At 36.2% G+C, this 17,101-nt stretch overlaps 1 protein-coding gene across 1 annotated transcript in view; it reads right to left on the reverse strand.

Annotated features, from left to right (window-relative positions):
- Nucleotides 1–17,101, reverse strand: part of THOC1 (THO complex 1) — a 53,601-nt gene that overhangs the window by 18,987 nt on the left and 17,513 nt on the right. The window contains exons 10-11 of the mRNA XM_032310195.1: nt 12,279–12,387; nt 10,293–10,424 (exon numbers count right to left, since the gene is read on the reverse strand). Of these exons, the coding sequence (XP_032166086.1) occupies nt 10,293–10,424; nt 12,279–12,387 (241 nt within the window). The remainder of the gene's footprint in view (nt 1–10,292; nt 10,425–12,278; nt 12,388–17,101) is intronic.

Below are 17,101 nucleotides of genomic sequence, written 5' to 3' on the forward strand. Positions count from 1 at the left end.
TAGCTTCTTGAATGGTATTTCAATTCGTCATTCTTAAATTTTTCATTAATGTAGTTAAACGTGTACTTTTCTCTTTACTTCTCACTGTATTTGTAACCCACACATCTGACATTATAATACAGTTCTGCTATACAATATCTTCACAGCAAATTTAGAGCTTCCATTTTTGATTTCCTCTTTAATTCCTAGGGAAAGCTTTTCAACTTGGTAAGTTACCTCCTTTAAGCCATCCTTTTTATAGTTCTAATTTAATTGCACTGTGGCCAGAGAATGTGCTCTGCATGATATAGAATCTTTCAAATTTGCTAAGATTTCCTGTATGGCCTAGTACACAGTCAAATTTTGTGAATGTTCCATATGTATTAAAACAGAATAATTATCTCTATTTCTTGTGTACAAGTTTCCATATATACTACAATAGGCTTATTACTTTTATTGTTCAAATCTATCATATACTTCTTAATACTGGTCTGCTTTATCCATCAGTAAATCAAGATTATTTTTGTTGTTCAAATCTTCCATATACTTACTAATCATCCCATCAGTTTTGATTAAGGCACTTGAAAATAACTCATTAAAATTTATGATCTGCCAACTTCTCATAATTTTATAAATTTTTTCTTTTAGCTTTTAAATAGAAACAAGTTAGAGCCACAACAGACAGCCTCCAGAACAGAAATATGACAGTCCTAAGACAACAGAGTGTAAAATCGTAGAGAAAGGCTAATACCCTCCTCTCCCTCAGCACTAACCTCTCCAACCTCCTCAGAATCCCTCTCAAGAGCAGTCATGTCCTCACGGGCCTCAGAAAACTCTCCTTCCTCCATGCCCTCCCACACATACCAGTGAACAAAGGCATGCTTGTTCAAAGAACCTCAGGTCAACCTTACAGTCCAGGTGAGCCCAGGCCTCAGCAATGGCTGTGGCGTTGCTCAGCATGCACACAGCTCGCTGTACTTTGGCCAGGTCTTCACCGAGCACCACAGTGGGAGACTGCTTTTTTTCTTAATAGATTTTGAATGCATAGGAGTTCACGACATCTTGGTGACTCGTTAATGCAGTATCCTTTATCCTACTTAAGCTTTGTGCCTTAAATTCTATTTTATTTGGTATTTATGTAGCTGTTTTGTTGTTAATTCTAGCTTCATGTGTCTCTTTTCATCCTGTGTTCTTTTCCACATAAGCTACTTAGGTCTATTTTTCTTCATTCTTTTGTTTTTTTCCTCTAAAGATTTTATTCATTCACTTGACAGACAGAGATCACAAGTAGGCAGAGAGGCAGGCAGAGAGATAGGAGGAAGCAGGCTCCCCGCTGAGCAGAGAGCCCTACGTGGGGCTTGATCCCAGGACCCTGAGATCACTACCTGAGCCGAAGGCAGAGGCCTCAACCCATTGAGCCACCCAGGCGCCTCTATTTTTCTTCGTTCTTAATGTAACCCTTTGGAATTACAAAGCTTAGTTATGTACTGCACATGAACTGGGAAGGGTACAATTCTAAGACACAAAACTCTTTAAAAGGAAACTGCTGCTCCCTGGAAGACAAATAAACCAATGACAACTGAGTACATGGGAAGCTGAAAGCATCTGTATAGATATGAGTCTGTGTTTTACTCTTGAGCCCTCAGTGAAATGGGTTTCTACATGCCTTTTTTGAGCAGTGAGAATGTTTCCTTTCCTTGGTAAATAAGTGTCCTGTATAATCTCTAGTTTGCCTAATAACTTCTGATAAAAAGCTATCAATTTTAATATTAATAATTTCTTCTGTTGACTGAGTATTAGGCTCTTTTTTTGTTTGTTTGTTTTTGTGAAAGCCCACTGAATTATGGGTCAGGGAGTAGGAATCAGGCAGCAGTCTTTCTGATGCCTAAGTAGTATGGCTGTAGGAGTTGCAGATTTCGCCAAAAAGTAATGAGTATATTAGTATGAGGCATAAAATTTAAGTCAACTGCGTGTCTTGAGAGATTCTAGGAAAGTATAAAATCTCTCAAGTATATTAGAGTCCTTCTTAAATTGTTTAAAGACACCACTAAATTCCTTTTTTTTTTTTTTTGAGAGCACATACACACTGTTGGGGGTGGTTGTGGCGGTAAGTGTGGAGGGACAGAGGGAGAGAGAGAGACTCTTAAGCAGACTCCCAGCTGAGCATGGAGTCTGACCCAGGGCTCAATCTCAGGACCCTGAGATAATGATCTGAGCCAAAATCAAGAGCTGGGATGCTTGGGCACCTGGGTGGCTCGGAGGGTTAAGCCTCTGCCTTCGGCTCAGGTCATGATTTCAGGGTTGTGGGATTGAGCCCCCCATCAGGCTCTCTGCTCAGCAGGGAGTCTGCTTTCCTCTCTCTCTCTGCCTGCCTCTCTGCCTACTTGTATTCTCTGTCTGTTAAATAAATAAATAAAATCTTAAAAAAAAAAAAAGAGTTGGGACGTTTAACCAACTAACTGAGTCACCCAGGTGCCCCAGCATCACTAAGTTCTTATATTTCTGGGAGAGCTGTGAAAAACTCTTTTTGGACAATTAAGAAAGAAATAAGCCACAACTCCAAATGCTTTGAATATAACCATTTTCTCCCCAAACTGGGAGAAATACAGGTTCCAGAGTTATTACTTTAAAAAAGTGCCATCATTTAAACTTTTAATTTTCACAAATGTTGGATATTGAATTAGGGTTTAGCAGACTAAACTGTAAAGCAGTTTTCTACCTGGAATAGGTTCATATATCTTATTCAACTAAATTATCAGACATCTGGTTTCTGAAGAAAAAGAATATATAACCTAGTACATAAAAACTAACAGACTTACATAGTACTCCTATTTACTAATAATTTTTTAAAAACTTTCCTTCAGAAAAAAAAAGTTAAAAAGAAAAGAATCTAATTTTAAGGATCTCAGTGTCCCAGCTGAGTTACAGGACAAAGAAAGTATGTCCACAGCAAAGCAGAGATATTACCTGTCAGCTCTTTTGCTTTAGTTAAAAAGGTTACTTACAGCTATGGTTATAAATTAAAAGATAGTAAGAAAACCTTCTGTACTCATACTTTTAAGGAGATTTAGAGGACTTAATATCCTTCAGTAAAATAAATACCAAAAATTTACATTTTAAATCTCTTTTCCCTAATACATCTAATTAATGTAAAATACAAATTATTTATTTTAGTAAATGCAAGACTTCTTTTTGGCCTACAAAAGCCTAAATTAACTGGAATTTCCTAACCAATACAGGTTATGTTGTTACCCCTACAAAGATTTAGGATTACTTAAACAAACACAGGTGAACTAAATCAAGTTGTGATTAAATAGCCAATGTCTCTCTCTCTCTATATTTAAACCTCAGACAATACTGCAAATTATGTGACTCTACTGAATACTCCTATGCTACTTGGTAAAGTTTCAATAATCTGTAGTTTCCTTAAGAAACTTCTAAAGACATTAAAATTCAGATATGGAAAGAAATAAGAAGTACCTAACCACTATATCATTCCTATGTATGTGTGTGTGTTTTGAAGATTTTATTTATTTATTTATTTAACAGACAGAGATCACAAGTAGGCAGAGAGGCAGGCAGGGTGGGGGAGCAGGTTCCCTGCTGAGCAGAGAGCCCGATGCAGGGCTCAATCCAAGGACCCTGAGATCATGACCTGAGCCGAAGGCAGAGGCTTAACCCACTGAGCCATCCAATTCCTATGTGTTTTCAACCTAAGTCTCTCTCACTATATATAAACACATTTATCCTTCAGAACACTCAAATTAGGATGATGAAATCAGTGTGTACTTTTAAAGTACTTGATAAAATTATTTTAAAGACTAGTTTTAAAACATTAATACTGCCATTAAACATACTATTTGAGGGGTGCCTGGGTGGCTCAGAGGTTAAGCCTCTGCCTTCGGCTCAGGTCATGATCTCAGGGTCCTGAGATTGAGCCCCGCGTTGGGCTGTCTGCTCAGCAGGGAGCCTGCTTCCCCCTCTCTCTTTGCCTGCCTCTCTGCCTACTTGTGATCTTTCTCTCTGTCAAATAAATAAAATCTTTAAATAAAATAAAAATACAAATGCTTGGGTTTAACCCAGCATTTCTGATTTAAAAAAAATAAACATACTATTTGATATATTAAAACATAAATATTAACGTATATTTAAAGTTTAAAAACATTTAAGAGGAGGGAACTTGATTAACTCAGAAAGACAAAATTAAGTTCCTGGGATTCAGTCCGTTCTCAAGGGTAGGAAAATGTTCTTTGCCTTCCATACATTCTGTCAGGTGGTAATAATCACTGCCCTCATCAAAGCACATTTTCTCTTTAAAGAACTGTTTACATTTATGAATATACTGACTATTTTATGCTTTTGTGTAAATCTTGACCACATAAAATGAGATGAGAGCTGTCGTTTCTAAAGGAGCAAAGATTTTAATGTTATTAATAATTAACAGAAATGATTATTAGTTTCTATGACTCTGGATAATGACACAGAAAGGTTAGGCCATTTTTCATTCTATCTTTGCTCTTATCTTTATCTTATCAATTAACCAGTCTCCTGGGCAACTCTTTTAGACTTTGTCCTTCTTCAGAATCAGGCTCCAAATCCATGGCCTATGGGTACTTTTTGTACCATTTCTGCAGTCCTTCCTAGATCGCTGCCTTGCAGCACCAGAGATTAGACTTTTTTTAATCTTGCTTGCATAACATAACCATGGCTAGAATCACAAACAGAGGGGATTCTAAAAACAACAGAGTGATGAGTATGCTCTAAATTTTCCAATATGCTCAATGATATTTAAAGAGCTGCCCTATTTGTCAGGCCCACAAAGTACAAAGTGTCACAATTAAGAGCACAGCTCATGCCTTTGAGGACCACTTCAGCAGATTTTTTCACATAAAAAAAGTTAATCATATTGAAAACTCTTAGTCTTGGGGCACCTGGGTGGCTCAGTGGGTTAAAGCCTTTGCGTTCAGCTCAGGTCATGATCCCAGCCTCCTGGGATCGAGCCCTGCAGCGGGCTCCCTGCTCAGCGGGGAGCCTGCATCCCTCCTCTCTCTCTGCCTGCCTCTCTGCCTACTTGTGATCTCTGTCAAATAAATAAATAAAATCTTAAAAAAAATGTTATTACGTTCCTTTCTAAAACAAAACAAAACTCTTAGTCTTATGCATTTATCTTTTCAGATGGGTGGGTACATACCCACATGCTAAAACTGACATAGGTGTAGGCGAAACACTTCAAACTGCAAAGTTTGTAAAGCTCTGAAGATTCATCAATGCCTTCACTGCCCATAGCAGAGATAGGCAAACAACCAAATAAAACTCTGAAAACTAAAGTAACCCAAAAGTCTGTACATAATTCAAGTGACAAGTCTAGACACATTATCTATAGCTTATACAACAGTGAGATCTCTAACCTGCTCTCTCTCAAGAAATATTAATGGTAGGCCAATACAGTTTCCATTTACTTTCCATTTCTCAGTGGCCACACAAGGCCCAATATAAATGGGCCTTACGTTCAATTATATCAAAGCCCAAATCAAGTCTATCAAACCATTTCTTTTTTTTTTTTTTAAGATTTTATTTATTTATTTGACAGAGAGAGATCACAAGTAGGCAGAGAGGCAGGCAGAGAAAGGAGGAAGCAGGCTCCCTGCTGAGCAGAGAGCCCGATGTGGGACTCCATCCCAGGTCCCTGGGATCATAACCTGAGCCGAAGGCAGTGGCTTAACCCACTGAGCCACCCAGGCGCCCCCTGTCAAACCATTTCAATCAGAGCTGTGAGAAGTCCTATCAGCTGACTCAGATGGGCAGTGTCAAGACGTAAAGCTCAATGACTGATTTACGTTAAGGTTCACTAGTAGAAAATATCAATTAGTAAAAAATATCACTCCAGTTCTGCTAGGAGTTGCTGAGTCCTTATATGATTTTTAAAATAAGAACTTCTTCCATCTTGGAACCAAAAGAAAATTTTAGGGGCACCTGGGTAGCTCAGTGGGTTAAGCCACTGCCTTCGGCTCAGGTCATCATCTCAGAGTCCTGGGATCGAGCCCCACATCGGGCTCTCCACTCAGCAGGGAGCCTGCTTCCTCCTCTCTCTCTGCCTGCCTCTATGCCTGCTTGTGATCTCTCTCTGTCAAATAAATAAAAAAAAAAAAAGAAAAGAAAATGTTAGCCTCTGCCTATTTAACAGCTTTTGCTATTAACTGTTTTGTCTCAAGGCACAGGGACCAACAATCTAGCTTCTATTTAAATTTCAGACCTTGATAATGACCTACAAGAACCTCACAATAAAGTCCTGGAATTTGCTGGAGGGCTGGCTCTATCTCTGGCCTGCAGACAAAGAAAACTCAAACCATGTTCTAGAGCTTTCCAAAAAACCTCCCAGACCAGTTTAAAGGGAGGCTCCCATGAAACGACTAATGAGACAAAATTATAGGATACAGATTAGCCTGTCTGTTCCTAACTAAGCTGTAATATGTGTCATAAAGGAACAGACCTATCTTCGCCTTCACTGCGAAGATTTCAACTTCAGATACTTCTCAAATGGATACAGAAAGTATAAAACATTTAAGGCAGAACAACTTTCTACCAGGAATTCTCTTTTTTTAAATGACTAAAAAGTCTTTACTTGAGAGTTCTGCACACAATGCAGAGTCTGGGCAGGCTGCTATTCGCCCCCCCCCCCGCCCCCAAACAAGAATGGCGTTAATGCGCACACTAAGATCAATATTGTGGGACTGGTGGCTATTCTGGTAACTGCTGGCTGCCAAGTATTCTACCTCATCTTTTCCATTTGGACAGAGTCTCAACTCTCCAGGAAACAAGAGTTAGTACTGTGAAGAACTGGGCAATCCTGATGTCTACACCTAGTTATTAGTAGTACTCTTTGCTTTGAGAACTCAGATTCCAGAATACGTTCCTTTTAATATTATGTTAACTATCGTGTTAATATCATGGTACTTAAATACTTTAAAATGTTGGTTCTGCTTTTACATGCTACATAGTGCCGAAGGAGGGATCTCTACAATACCAGTGACTTTCATGTAGGTTTGATAAATTAGATAATTAGAGGTGAAATTCTCCCTTAAAAATTTCTGAGTATGACTCTGGACTAACCTGAAGGAACAGGTACTTCTCCACCAAAAAACCCAAAAAGAAACAAAAAGCCCCAAATTCCTCAGCACTACATTCAGTGACTGCTATTGAATTATTTTACTATGCTAATAAGAAAACTGTAGTTAGAACTTAGTGTTCACAAAGCAGCATAAAAAAGGGGCCCTTGAAAAATACAATACCACTCTGTTTCTAGAAGAAATATTCCATTTTGAGAAAGAAGGTATGATAAGTTACCAAAACACCTATTTTATTTGTAGAACCCACGCCTACCTGTGGTTACCATATAAATGCCTGTTTATAACTACAAAGGTTGTGTCATCCTTTCTGTGCACTGATATTGATTCTCCTTCCCTAAGGACAAGTATGATCACATTCATGTAAGCAAAACACAATGTTTCTGGGTAATAACATTCCCATTAGATGTGCAAGTGTATCAAATGGGTTTAAATGTATCAAATGGGTTTAAAACATTGTGTAAAGTATTGCAGAGATGTGGAAGGCTTCTTTCAGAGAACAGTAAAACTTACAATATGGTGCATACTTTTAATGCTATAGGTAATGCACTACACATATTTTCATTTTGATACTGAATAGTAAACACCACAAATATACTGTAAAAATAGGAAGAATGTATAAGAAGGGTTCTTATACAGATCTAAGTTTAAGAAAACTGAAGATACAAAACATTACATGCTTCACATTCTCTTTGTTACAATTCTCTGTGCCTTTTCTCTTTTCCATATTATAAAGTATGAAGCTTCTCAAAGCTGCTTTTACCCCTCATGGTATTAAGTAATAGAATTCCAGAGCTTAACCCTGGAAAGCTCACGCTCTCCTAACTGCTGGTGAAAGAAAGCTCACAAAGAATCAATAAAGAAACTACTGAGAGAGCCAGTTCTGAGAAAGTGGTACATAGAAACCAGTACAAAGATATAGAATTAATACTCCACTGTAGAAATGTCTCTGAAAGGTGTATATTGTCATTGTTTTCTATTGTTAAAATGTCCTTAGAAATGTTATTTATTCAAAGAACTTTTAACAATATCCAGAGTTTTGAAACAGTTGTCATATCCTGAAAAATGTAACTTGTAACTCCTAAAAGGATACAGAAATTTTACTGGTTTTATTTTGGAAGTATTTTGCCCTAGTTATTATTTAAATAGACATCTAAGCTTTCTGAAGTGTGTCTTTAGGAAGGTCCTCTGTTAAAGCTAGAAGGGCTTTGGGATTTTCTTCCCCTCTTCTAAATAGGGTAAAGTAAAACTTTTGAATTCTTTATTCAACCAAAGAGTTTTTATATATTTCTGTTAACAAATATGGCCAGAGTTTCAAAAGAAATCCATTCTGATAAATCATTTGTCTTAAATCTGTTTATACTTCCTATTATTGATATAGTTGGATTTACTTCTACCTACTTTTTTGTATTTTTTTCTCCCTTCCTGCCATGAGTTGGGTTTACAAAATTGTCTATATTCCTTCCTGTGCCCCCTTTAGCTTTTTGCTGTTTAGGAACCACAAGTTGTTTTCCTTTGGTTTTTAAGTTTTTCTCTTTATCCCTGAAATTATAGCATGATGTACTGAAGTATGGATTTAACTTTCTTTATCCTGCTGGATAAAGTTGTAGCATACAACTTGTATGCTGTAGTATACTTTTAATCTGAGAACTTGGTTATTACCTTTAATTCTTTTCAATATAGTTTCCCTACCATTCCCTCTATTTTGTTCTTTAAAAATCCTATTGGATATTTGCCGCAATTTCTCAATTGACCATGCCTTGCTCTTAACTGCTCCTTCCAAGTTAACAAAAACCTCCCACCTCTCCACACCCCACACCCCGTATCGGATGTTCTGGGTGAACTTATTATTATTATCTTCCAGTCACTAGTTCTCTTTTCCTCTGTGTTCAATCTATAGTTTAATTCTGTATGTTCTGCTTTGGTTTAGATGATCACATTTTTCATTTCCAAGTCTCTCAATTAGTTGTCATAGTCAGTCATTCTATTTCATTTCTGCCTGTTTCAGTTTCACAATTTTTTACTCATTCTCAGTGGATGCTATATCATCAATTATCTCTGTGAATGATTTTAAAGTTTTTTAAAAGTCATAGCCAAGCCGTGTATCTGAAATAAATACATGTATATCCCAATAATTGATTTGGTTAGTGACCTTTCCTAGTATTGAATTTCTTTATGAATTTTGAAATTGCAATGTATCAGAGTTTTGAATGAGAGGCTTTTGTTTTGTTTACTTCTCCTTCTTTCTCCCTGTGTACATCCTTTCTTGTCAGTAGTTTTGCATTTGCTTCCACCAGGACCTCTGGAGTCAAGTTTGGGAAAGGCCTTATGATGAATTTCTGGAGCCAACTATTTCATTAGTATATTGCAGATATCATACATCCCGTACAGAGCAAACCAACACAAAGATGGACCCAGAGCTTCCTACGAATCCACAGCCCTGGGCAGAAAGAAGATTGGTAATATTTTTTCTTAGCTTCTTTTCAAAGGTAAGTGAAGTTCCCCCCAAGATCTTGGCTTCAAGCAGTGAATCTGGCTCTGGTCGCTGGACCCACATGAAGGACACCGGGTGTCTATCACTTGTAGACAAACTCCTGGGTGTCACCTCCTGCTTGGGATGAGGCCAGCAGGCCTGAGACTTCAGTGTCACTTACTACTTGGTGTTTCTGGTCCATTAAGATACTTTTCTTGTTTCTGGAAGGCCAGCTTTGTCTTTTGGTTTTCTCCTTTCATATTTTACCTATCATTTCTATGTGTTTGGAGCTAAGGAAGTTAAGTCAAAACATACACTTAATGTGTCATCTTGACTAGAAAATTTACATAATCCCTTAGCACTGTATCTGAACAAAATTTACTGCAGGGAATGTTTACACCCCTTATTTGTTCTTAAATGACAAACTTATTATAAAATATTGTTTTCATAAATGCAAATTAAATCCTAACTTGAGGTTCAAAATATATACACCTGAAAATTAAACTGTAAAATAAGCCTACAAAACAGACAATGCAGAACAACTTCTTTTACCTCTGAAATCAAATTACTCTTACTTGTGCAAGGAATTCACAGGACTCTCAAACTAATACTTACCAGATTTCTATGAAACTTAACTTAAAAAGAGTATCAGCTAAATAGAAAAAAAAAAAAAAGACCATTACTTATTATGCTTAGCAAAAAAGAAAAATTTATACCTTTTCACTTGTTAAAAATTTTGCAAAATATACATGTTCTCCTCCTGTTTTTAATTCTTCCATCTTTTTCCTGGAGGCCTGAGTATCATCTAATTTATAACTCTTAAAGACAGCTAGAACTTCTTCAGAATACTGCAAAGTAAAAATACCAATTAGTTTGATTTGGCATTATTGCCCAATAATTTTTTTAGTGCTTTTCTATATCAAAATACTTAAAATTTACTCATAGTTAATCATGTATGCACACTGTAAAGCACATTAAATAAGAAAAACTATGATGGCAAATGGGATTAAAACTACTTGGTATGAAGAGTTCGTGTATTGTCAAAACAAGAATAAACTCTCTACTAAAGAAATGTAATTTCTTATGCAGTTTGTTTAAGGGGCAAACACAGAAAGTAATGCTTTGAAAGTATACAGAAATTTAAAAGTGAAATTAGATGTTTAACCGGTTGTGGAAAACGCTCAAGCATTTCTTGGGCTAAACACTGTGACCAATAAAACAATGATGTCAAATCCTATCCAGCTGGGGAATAATCCCACATGATTTCTCACTCACCACTTAATCTGAATACATACCAAGCTACTTTTAGGGAGCTACCTATTTACCTTAGATTTTGATTACAACCAAAAAATGACAACTGATATTTAAGTAGCTAAATAAAAGAAATAAAGAGAATTACTACAAAACAAGAATCACCCATTTTTTTCTAATAATAAGTATGTTAGGCTTGTTAACCTTTTCTTCCTTTTTTTTTTTGTTTTTGTTTTTAAGATTTTATTTTTAAGGAATCTCTACACCCCAAGTGTGACCTGAACTTACAACCCTGAAATCAAGAGTAGCATGTTCTACTGACTGAGACTGCAAGGTAACCCATAGGCTTGTTAACCTTCAAAATGAAACCACCAAAGGTGGCCTGGGTGCCACAGCTGGTTAAGTGTCTGGCTCTTTGTTTTAGTTCAGGTCAGGATCTCAGGGTCCTTATATCAGGCCCCACATCAGGCTCTGTGCTCAGGGTGGAGTCTGCCTGAGGTTCTTTCTCACTCTCCCTTAGCCTCTCCTGCTCATATTCTCTAAAATAAATAATTCCTCAAAATAAACTTAAATTATTATTTTACCAGCAAAAAAAAAAAAAAGGGGGTTTATTTGGGAACAGCTAAGAACTGTAATCTGGGACAAGCAAGCTCCAGGTCTGAGAGAACAAAGAGGAATGCTCTTTTATAGCAGAAAGGAGGAATCAGTAGGGGCTATTATAAACTACAAGTCCATTGGACTAAACTGGGAGTTCCAAGTATAGTGGCTTCTCATTGGCTGAGCTGTGACTGCCTCTCATTGTCTGGACTGTTGCTGGGAGAGGAAGAAATCTTCTTCCTTCTGTTGGGATAGTAAAGTACTTTGACTGGCAAGGTCCATCTCTTCCAGTTGGCTCTGCAAATGACAACTAGTGCAGAATATGAGAGTCCCTCTACTGGCTACCTGATTCCATTTTAAATGAGGTTTCCTTCTATTAATTTTCACAGGCTATATGGCTGATATGGTCCCAGTCACACTACTCAAGTCTGCCATTACAGCACACAAACAGCTGCAAGTATTAGCATGGCTGTGTGCCAATATCTCTGTCTAGGAAAACAGGCAGGAGCCTGGATTTGGCCTATAGCCATTAATTTGCAACCCCTGTTCTAACAGGATACTTGAAATAATTTTGTGCAAAGTAAAGACACTATATTTGACAAAAATTCATCAGTTCATGTTGATAATACTATGTAGAAACAAACAAAAAAACCCAAGTCTGTAATTAGGAGCTTTTAAATCCCTAAGTCATTTACAAACTACTCCACAAAATCAGTGATTTAACAATATGAAATAGGCATAAAAATGTAAGAAATAAAATTATATAATAAAAAGTATGCTGGATATGAGACAAGTTTTGCTTCTGCCATTAACTGTAGAATATAGGGTTTTGGGTAGTCTATGATTGAACTCACCTTAAGAAAAGTTTTCCATGAAATCTTCTCATAGCATTGCACAGGGTTCCTGAAGTAATCCTGAAGTGACCAGAATTTTCGATACAGGTTGTAATCAATTGGAATGGAGCTAATAAAATAAATGTTATGTTAAATAAATCACTTAAGTTCTTTTAGAAATAATCTAAGTGCTCCTAACTTTAGGTCATACACCCCTCGAAGAAGCTGACGAAAGCTACAGCTCCTTTCCCCAGAGAAGCGCACTTAAACAGACTTTTATAAACAATTTCAGGGGATTCATAGACCCTAACAGACCCACTTTATCTATAGTGGTAGAACCCTTGAACTGTGCCCCAGTACATGTTTATTCAGAGCTAAAGACTATCTTTCTCAACCTCTCTTGCAACTAGGTGTGGCCCTGTGGTTAAGTTCTGGCTAGTTGGGAGTAAAAGTCATATGTGCAAATTTTGGGCCATGTTTTATCATTTTCCTTTTCCCCTTTCTGCTGGCCAGAATGCAGATATGATGATGAGTCACATGGACTACAGACAAAAAAACACACACCAAGAAAAGGTGGGAAAAGAAGTTAGGAGGAACATAGGTCCCTAGGCGATCTCCCAGCTCTGAAATGCCTGTCTCCAGACTTTTCCATAAGAAAGATATCAACTTCCACATTGTTTAAGCTAATATCACCTTGAACCTAAGCTAAAAGCCATAGCATGAGACAAATATGTAAAATACATATCAACTGTATATATATATAAACTTATATTTATATATACATATATAAATAAATTGCCTCCTGTTTAGTGTCTTTATTACAGCATTACTAATTCAATTTGCAATTTCACTGCTACAAATCTGCAGTATCAATGCATTCTTTTAATTTTTAAATTTACCAAAATCGTTATACTATGTTTTAATTTTAAAAGTTAAAACATTTTAGACTTTTTTACCCAAGAGATTTTTGTTTTTGACAAAATCTGTATCAGTCCAAACAGCCATTATCAAAAATGCTTTAGGTACTGACTATCTCATATCCTCAAATATCCACAAAAATTTTCAACATCACCTTTGTAAAATTAATTTTACTTGTAAACACAATTATGTACTACCTTCTATTCTTTCTAAATAAACTTAATAAACTGAATCTATGGATTACCATTAGCATTTTTTCTAAGCATCACAGCCATACAAGTGTTCTAAGGAAGACTGTAATTTTATGTGGGAAACAGGAAGGGGGTTTAGTGATCCCAGAAGATATTAAGGGTCTTAACTACTGGTCAGTAATAGGAAATAAGTAATCGTCCACTCTTCACCTTTGAGCTGGGTATATTTAAAATTACTTTAGTGACTATGGAGTATCATGGGCCATATCATAATGCATTTTAAAGGATTATAGTAAATTAAACAAGTATAATTTTTGTCATGTACTTTTTAAGATTTCTTGGATGGGAGTGTAAAGTTTAAAAGACTGAAAAATGCCTTACTTTATATATATATGTAAAGGAAGGTTAGAGTAGAAAAGTAAAAAATAATTTGCTAGTGTAAAAAATCAGTTTTCTACAAAAATGTCTTAAAAGGCATTTGTTAAGAATGACAAAGGGAAAAGTAGTTTAGTATAACATATGGAAGCACATCTTACAAAGATTCTCACCATAACTCTAATTCACATACGGTTAAGATTACAACTACTAGTTGGTATCATAAAATGCCTGCTTAAAGAATTTTATTAAATTTATATTAACTGGCATATCAATTAAAAAACCCTCACACATCTACAGACACAGTAACAGATCACTTATCTTACATTCACACTTCTGACAACTGTTAACTGTCTGGAACTAAGCTATGAACTTGGCAATAATTGAAAAAGTCCTTGGTCTGCAAGGAAATAGCAGTATAGATTGCATGCATTTTATTTTACACAAGAGGCTTGAAGTTATGCTTAGGTACTTACCCAGATTACGATCGCTCTGAATTATGTATAAAGGTAAATAATTAAGCAAGCTAGCTAATTTTGATAAAAGAACGCTAACTTTGCTAGACCAATTACTAGTATTTGAAACATGTGGATCTTCCTTCAAATCAATAATGAAGAGTACTGACAACTTTTAATTGACCAAAATCCAGCTCCTGCCAGAACTTTGATCAAGAACCAACAGTATTTGAAAGAATCTAATGGGTATGTTAACTTTCACTCTTTCTACACTCTTTCCTAGTAACAACTCTGAAAACAGGAAAATAATTATCTGAACATCAACTGACATAAACTATTTTCTATAACTGAAGTGATTTTATTCATTTATAACAATAAGGTTGTAAGTTTGGGTTTTCTACAGATCAAGCTAAAAAAAAAAAAGCCACACACACCAGAAAACCAAAGCCACAAAAGGAACATTTTCCAAAATGTGTAAGTGAATTGGAAAAAAGAAAAAGCCACATATAAAATGATTTACACCCATGAAATAGTACTATGTCTATTATTTGTGTAGTTCCATACACTTAATAAAGGATGAAACAAAACTGCTTTTGAAGATTTTATATAGTTTTATACATATAGTTATATGCACACACATAAAATGTTAATCAGTTACCACATATAAGAATATAATAAATACCTCTTGAATTGTAGTATAAGGAAAGTTGGCCTGTTAAGAAATGGGACACTACCTCTAATCAGAGAATGAGAATTATGTAACCATTGTATGGTCCACTACTGTTCTGGTTGCCAGAAAACTCACATTTTAATTTAATGTTCGATACTAACAATAATCTAAGGTGTTAATTATCATCTCCTACTTGTAAAAGCTTCTGATATCTCTCTTTTTATTTTTAGTTGGCCTAGTATTTATTTGAGATGCCTCATAGAAGAAATTTGAAAGTAGTATTAATATATGACTACCAGGAAACTTTTCTAGTTGAGACACTAACATTTTTTCCTCTGAAAGTTCCAATCCATGCTGTGCCTCCATGGCTATTCCTTCATATCTAAACATCTTGAAAGAGTTGTCTACACTCAATGTCAACACTTCTTTACCCTCCTTCAATGTTTGGACTTACTGCAATGTGCCTTCTTTTTTTTTTTTTTTAAGATTTTATTTATTTATTTGTCAGAGAGAGAGAGAGGGAGAGCGAGCACAAGCAGACAGAGTGGAAGGCAGAGTCAGAGGGAGAAGCAGGCTCCCTGCGGAGCAAGGAGCCCGATGTGGGACTCGATCCCAGGATGCTAGGATCATGACCTGAGCCGAAGGCAGCCGCTTAACCAACTGAGCCACCCAGGCGTCCCTGCAATGTGCCTTCTAACTTCACCATTCCACAGATACATTTGGATTCTGTATTTATCTGCACAAAGCAAATGTTACTACTTATTGTATATGCAAGCCATAACAAATTAAGGTGAAAGTTAATGTAAAAGTAAAATGTTTTATAACTATTTTAACCAAGATGTTCTGCAACTTGACATGTTTTTTTAGATGTTCAATTAGTGATTTTAGATTATATTAGAATTTTTTTAATATAAAATTTTTTGCTGGTATATTTGAGCCAAATCTGAAATGGGCTTCATACCATAGATATATGGGTAATATGTTCTTTGTAAATTACAGTGTCTAAAATACTCTGGTGATACAGTTGGTCACACTGCTTTGTCACAAAGTAATTTCCCAATCTCTTCCTCCATTCAAAAAATAGTGAAGGGGATTAAAGGTAAAACTTGCAGTTTTGAAACAAGTAAGTCACTCGAATGTAAAGTATAGCATAGGGAATACAGTCAACAATACAACAATATTGTAATTGTATGGTTGACAGATGGTAGCTAGACTTATCCTGGTGATCACTTCCTAATGTGTATAAACGTTGAATCACTGTGTTGTATACCTGAAACTAATGTAATATTGTATGTCGACTTCATTTCAATAAAAAAAGGAAAAAAAATATAATGATTGTGACAGACTGAGAGGCAGCTGAATGTTGAATCCTGTTTAAGTGATTTTTCTGCCACTGGGACCAGCTAATAAACAATCAATGGGGCTGACATATCTATAAAGGCTTCAGCAGAGTCCAATTAGACAAAACCCCATTGGACAGTTTGTCTTTGGTGGCTCTTTTTAACATTTCAGGTGACCTGTTATGTTGGAGCTTACTACCTTAGTCCTTTATGTTGCTCAGGTTAGACCCCAAAAGTATACTCTATTCATAATGTACATGAACAAACAAGTCTTCCAAAAAAAAAAAAAACCAAAAAACACCAAACCCAAAACACAGAACTATAGCTAGTAATAATGGCAACTGAATAAACACTAAGTGCTTTCCATATATCATTATATATAACATCAACAACTATGGTAATAATAAGGATAACTATGTTGTACCTTAACAGACCATGTCCAAGCAGCATCTCATCTAATAATCTCAACAAGCAGGTAGGTGGCATTACTACATTTTAAAGACCCTGAAACTGAGTTTCAGGGAAGTTAGGTAATTTGCTTAAGGTTACACGACTAGGACTGGAATTCAGCCTGGAGGCACACTACTCTCAAAGTTTCTTGGAGATAATGTGTTTGAATCTGAAACCTGGGATGCCAGGAATACATCTCCCTGTGCAGATATTGGAAACTCTTCTTGATCCTCCAGAAATTCAACTGCAACTGATAACTTTTGTTAACCTCAGACACCTGGAAGTAAAAACTTTCCTTCATATCTCCCTTTTTCTCTTCCTCATTCCTTCTAATCAGCATTAGGAAGAAATTATTTGGAAAGAAAGCACAGAGTTAGCAGATGAGATAGGAAACAAGAGACGAGAGTGGGGAGGGGAGAAGACGGAAAGGAGGTTACTAATTCCT

Source organism: Mustela erminea, chromosome 13 (genome assembly GCF_009829155.1).
Source record: "Mustela erminea isolate mMusErm1 chromosome 13, mMusErm1.Pri, whole genome shotgun sequence".
Lineage (NCBI taxonomy): Eukaryota > Metazoa > Chordata > Mammalia > Carnivora > Mustelidae > Mustela > Mustela erminea.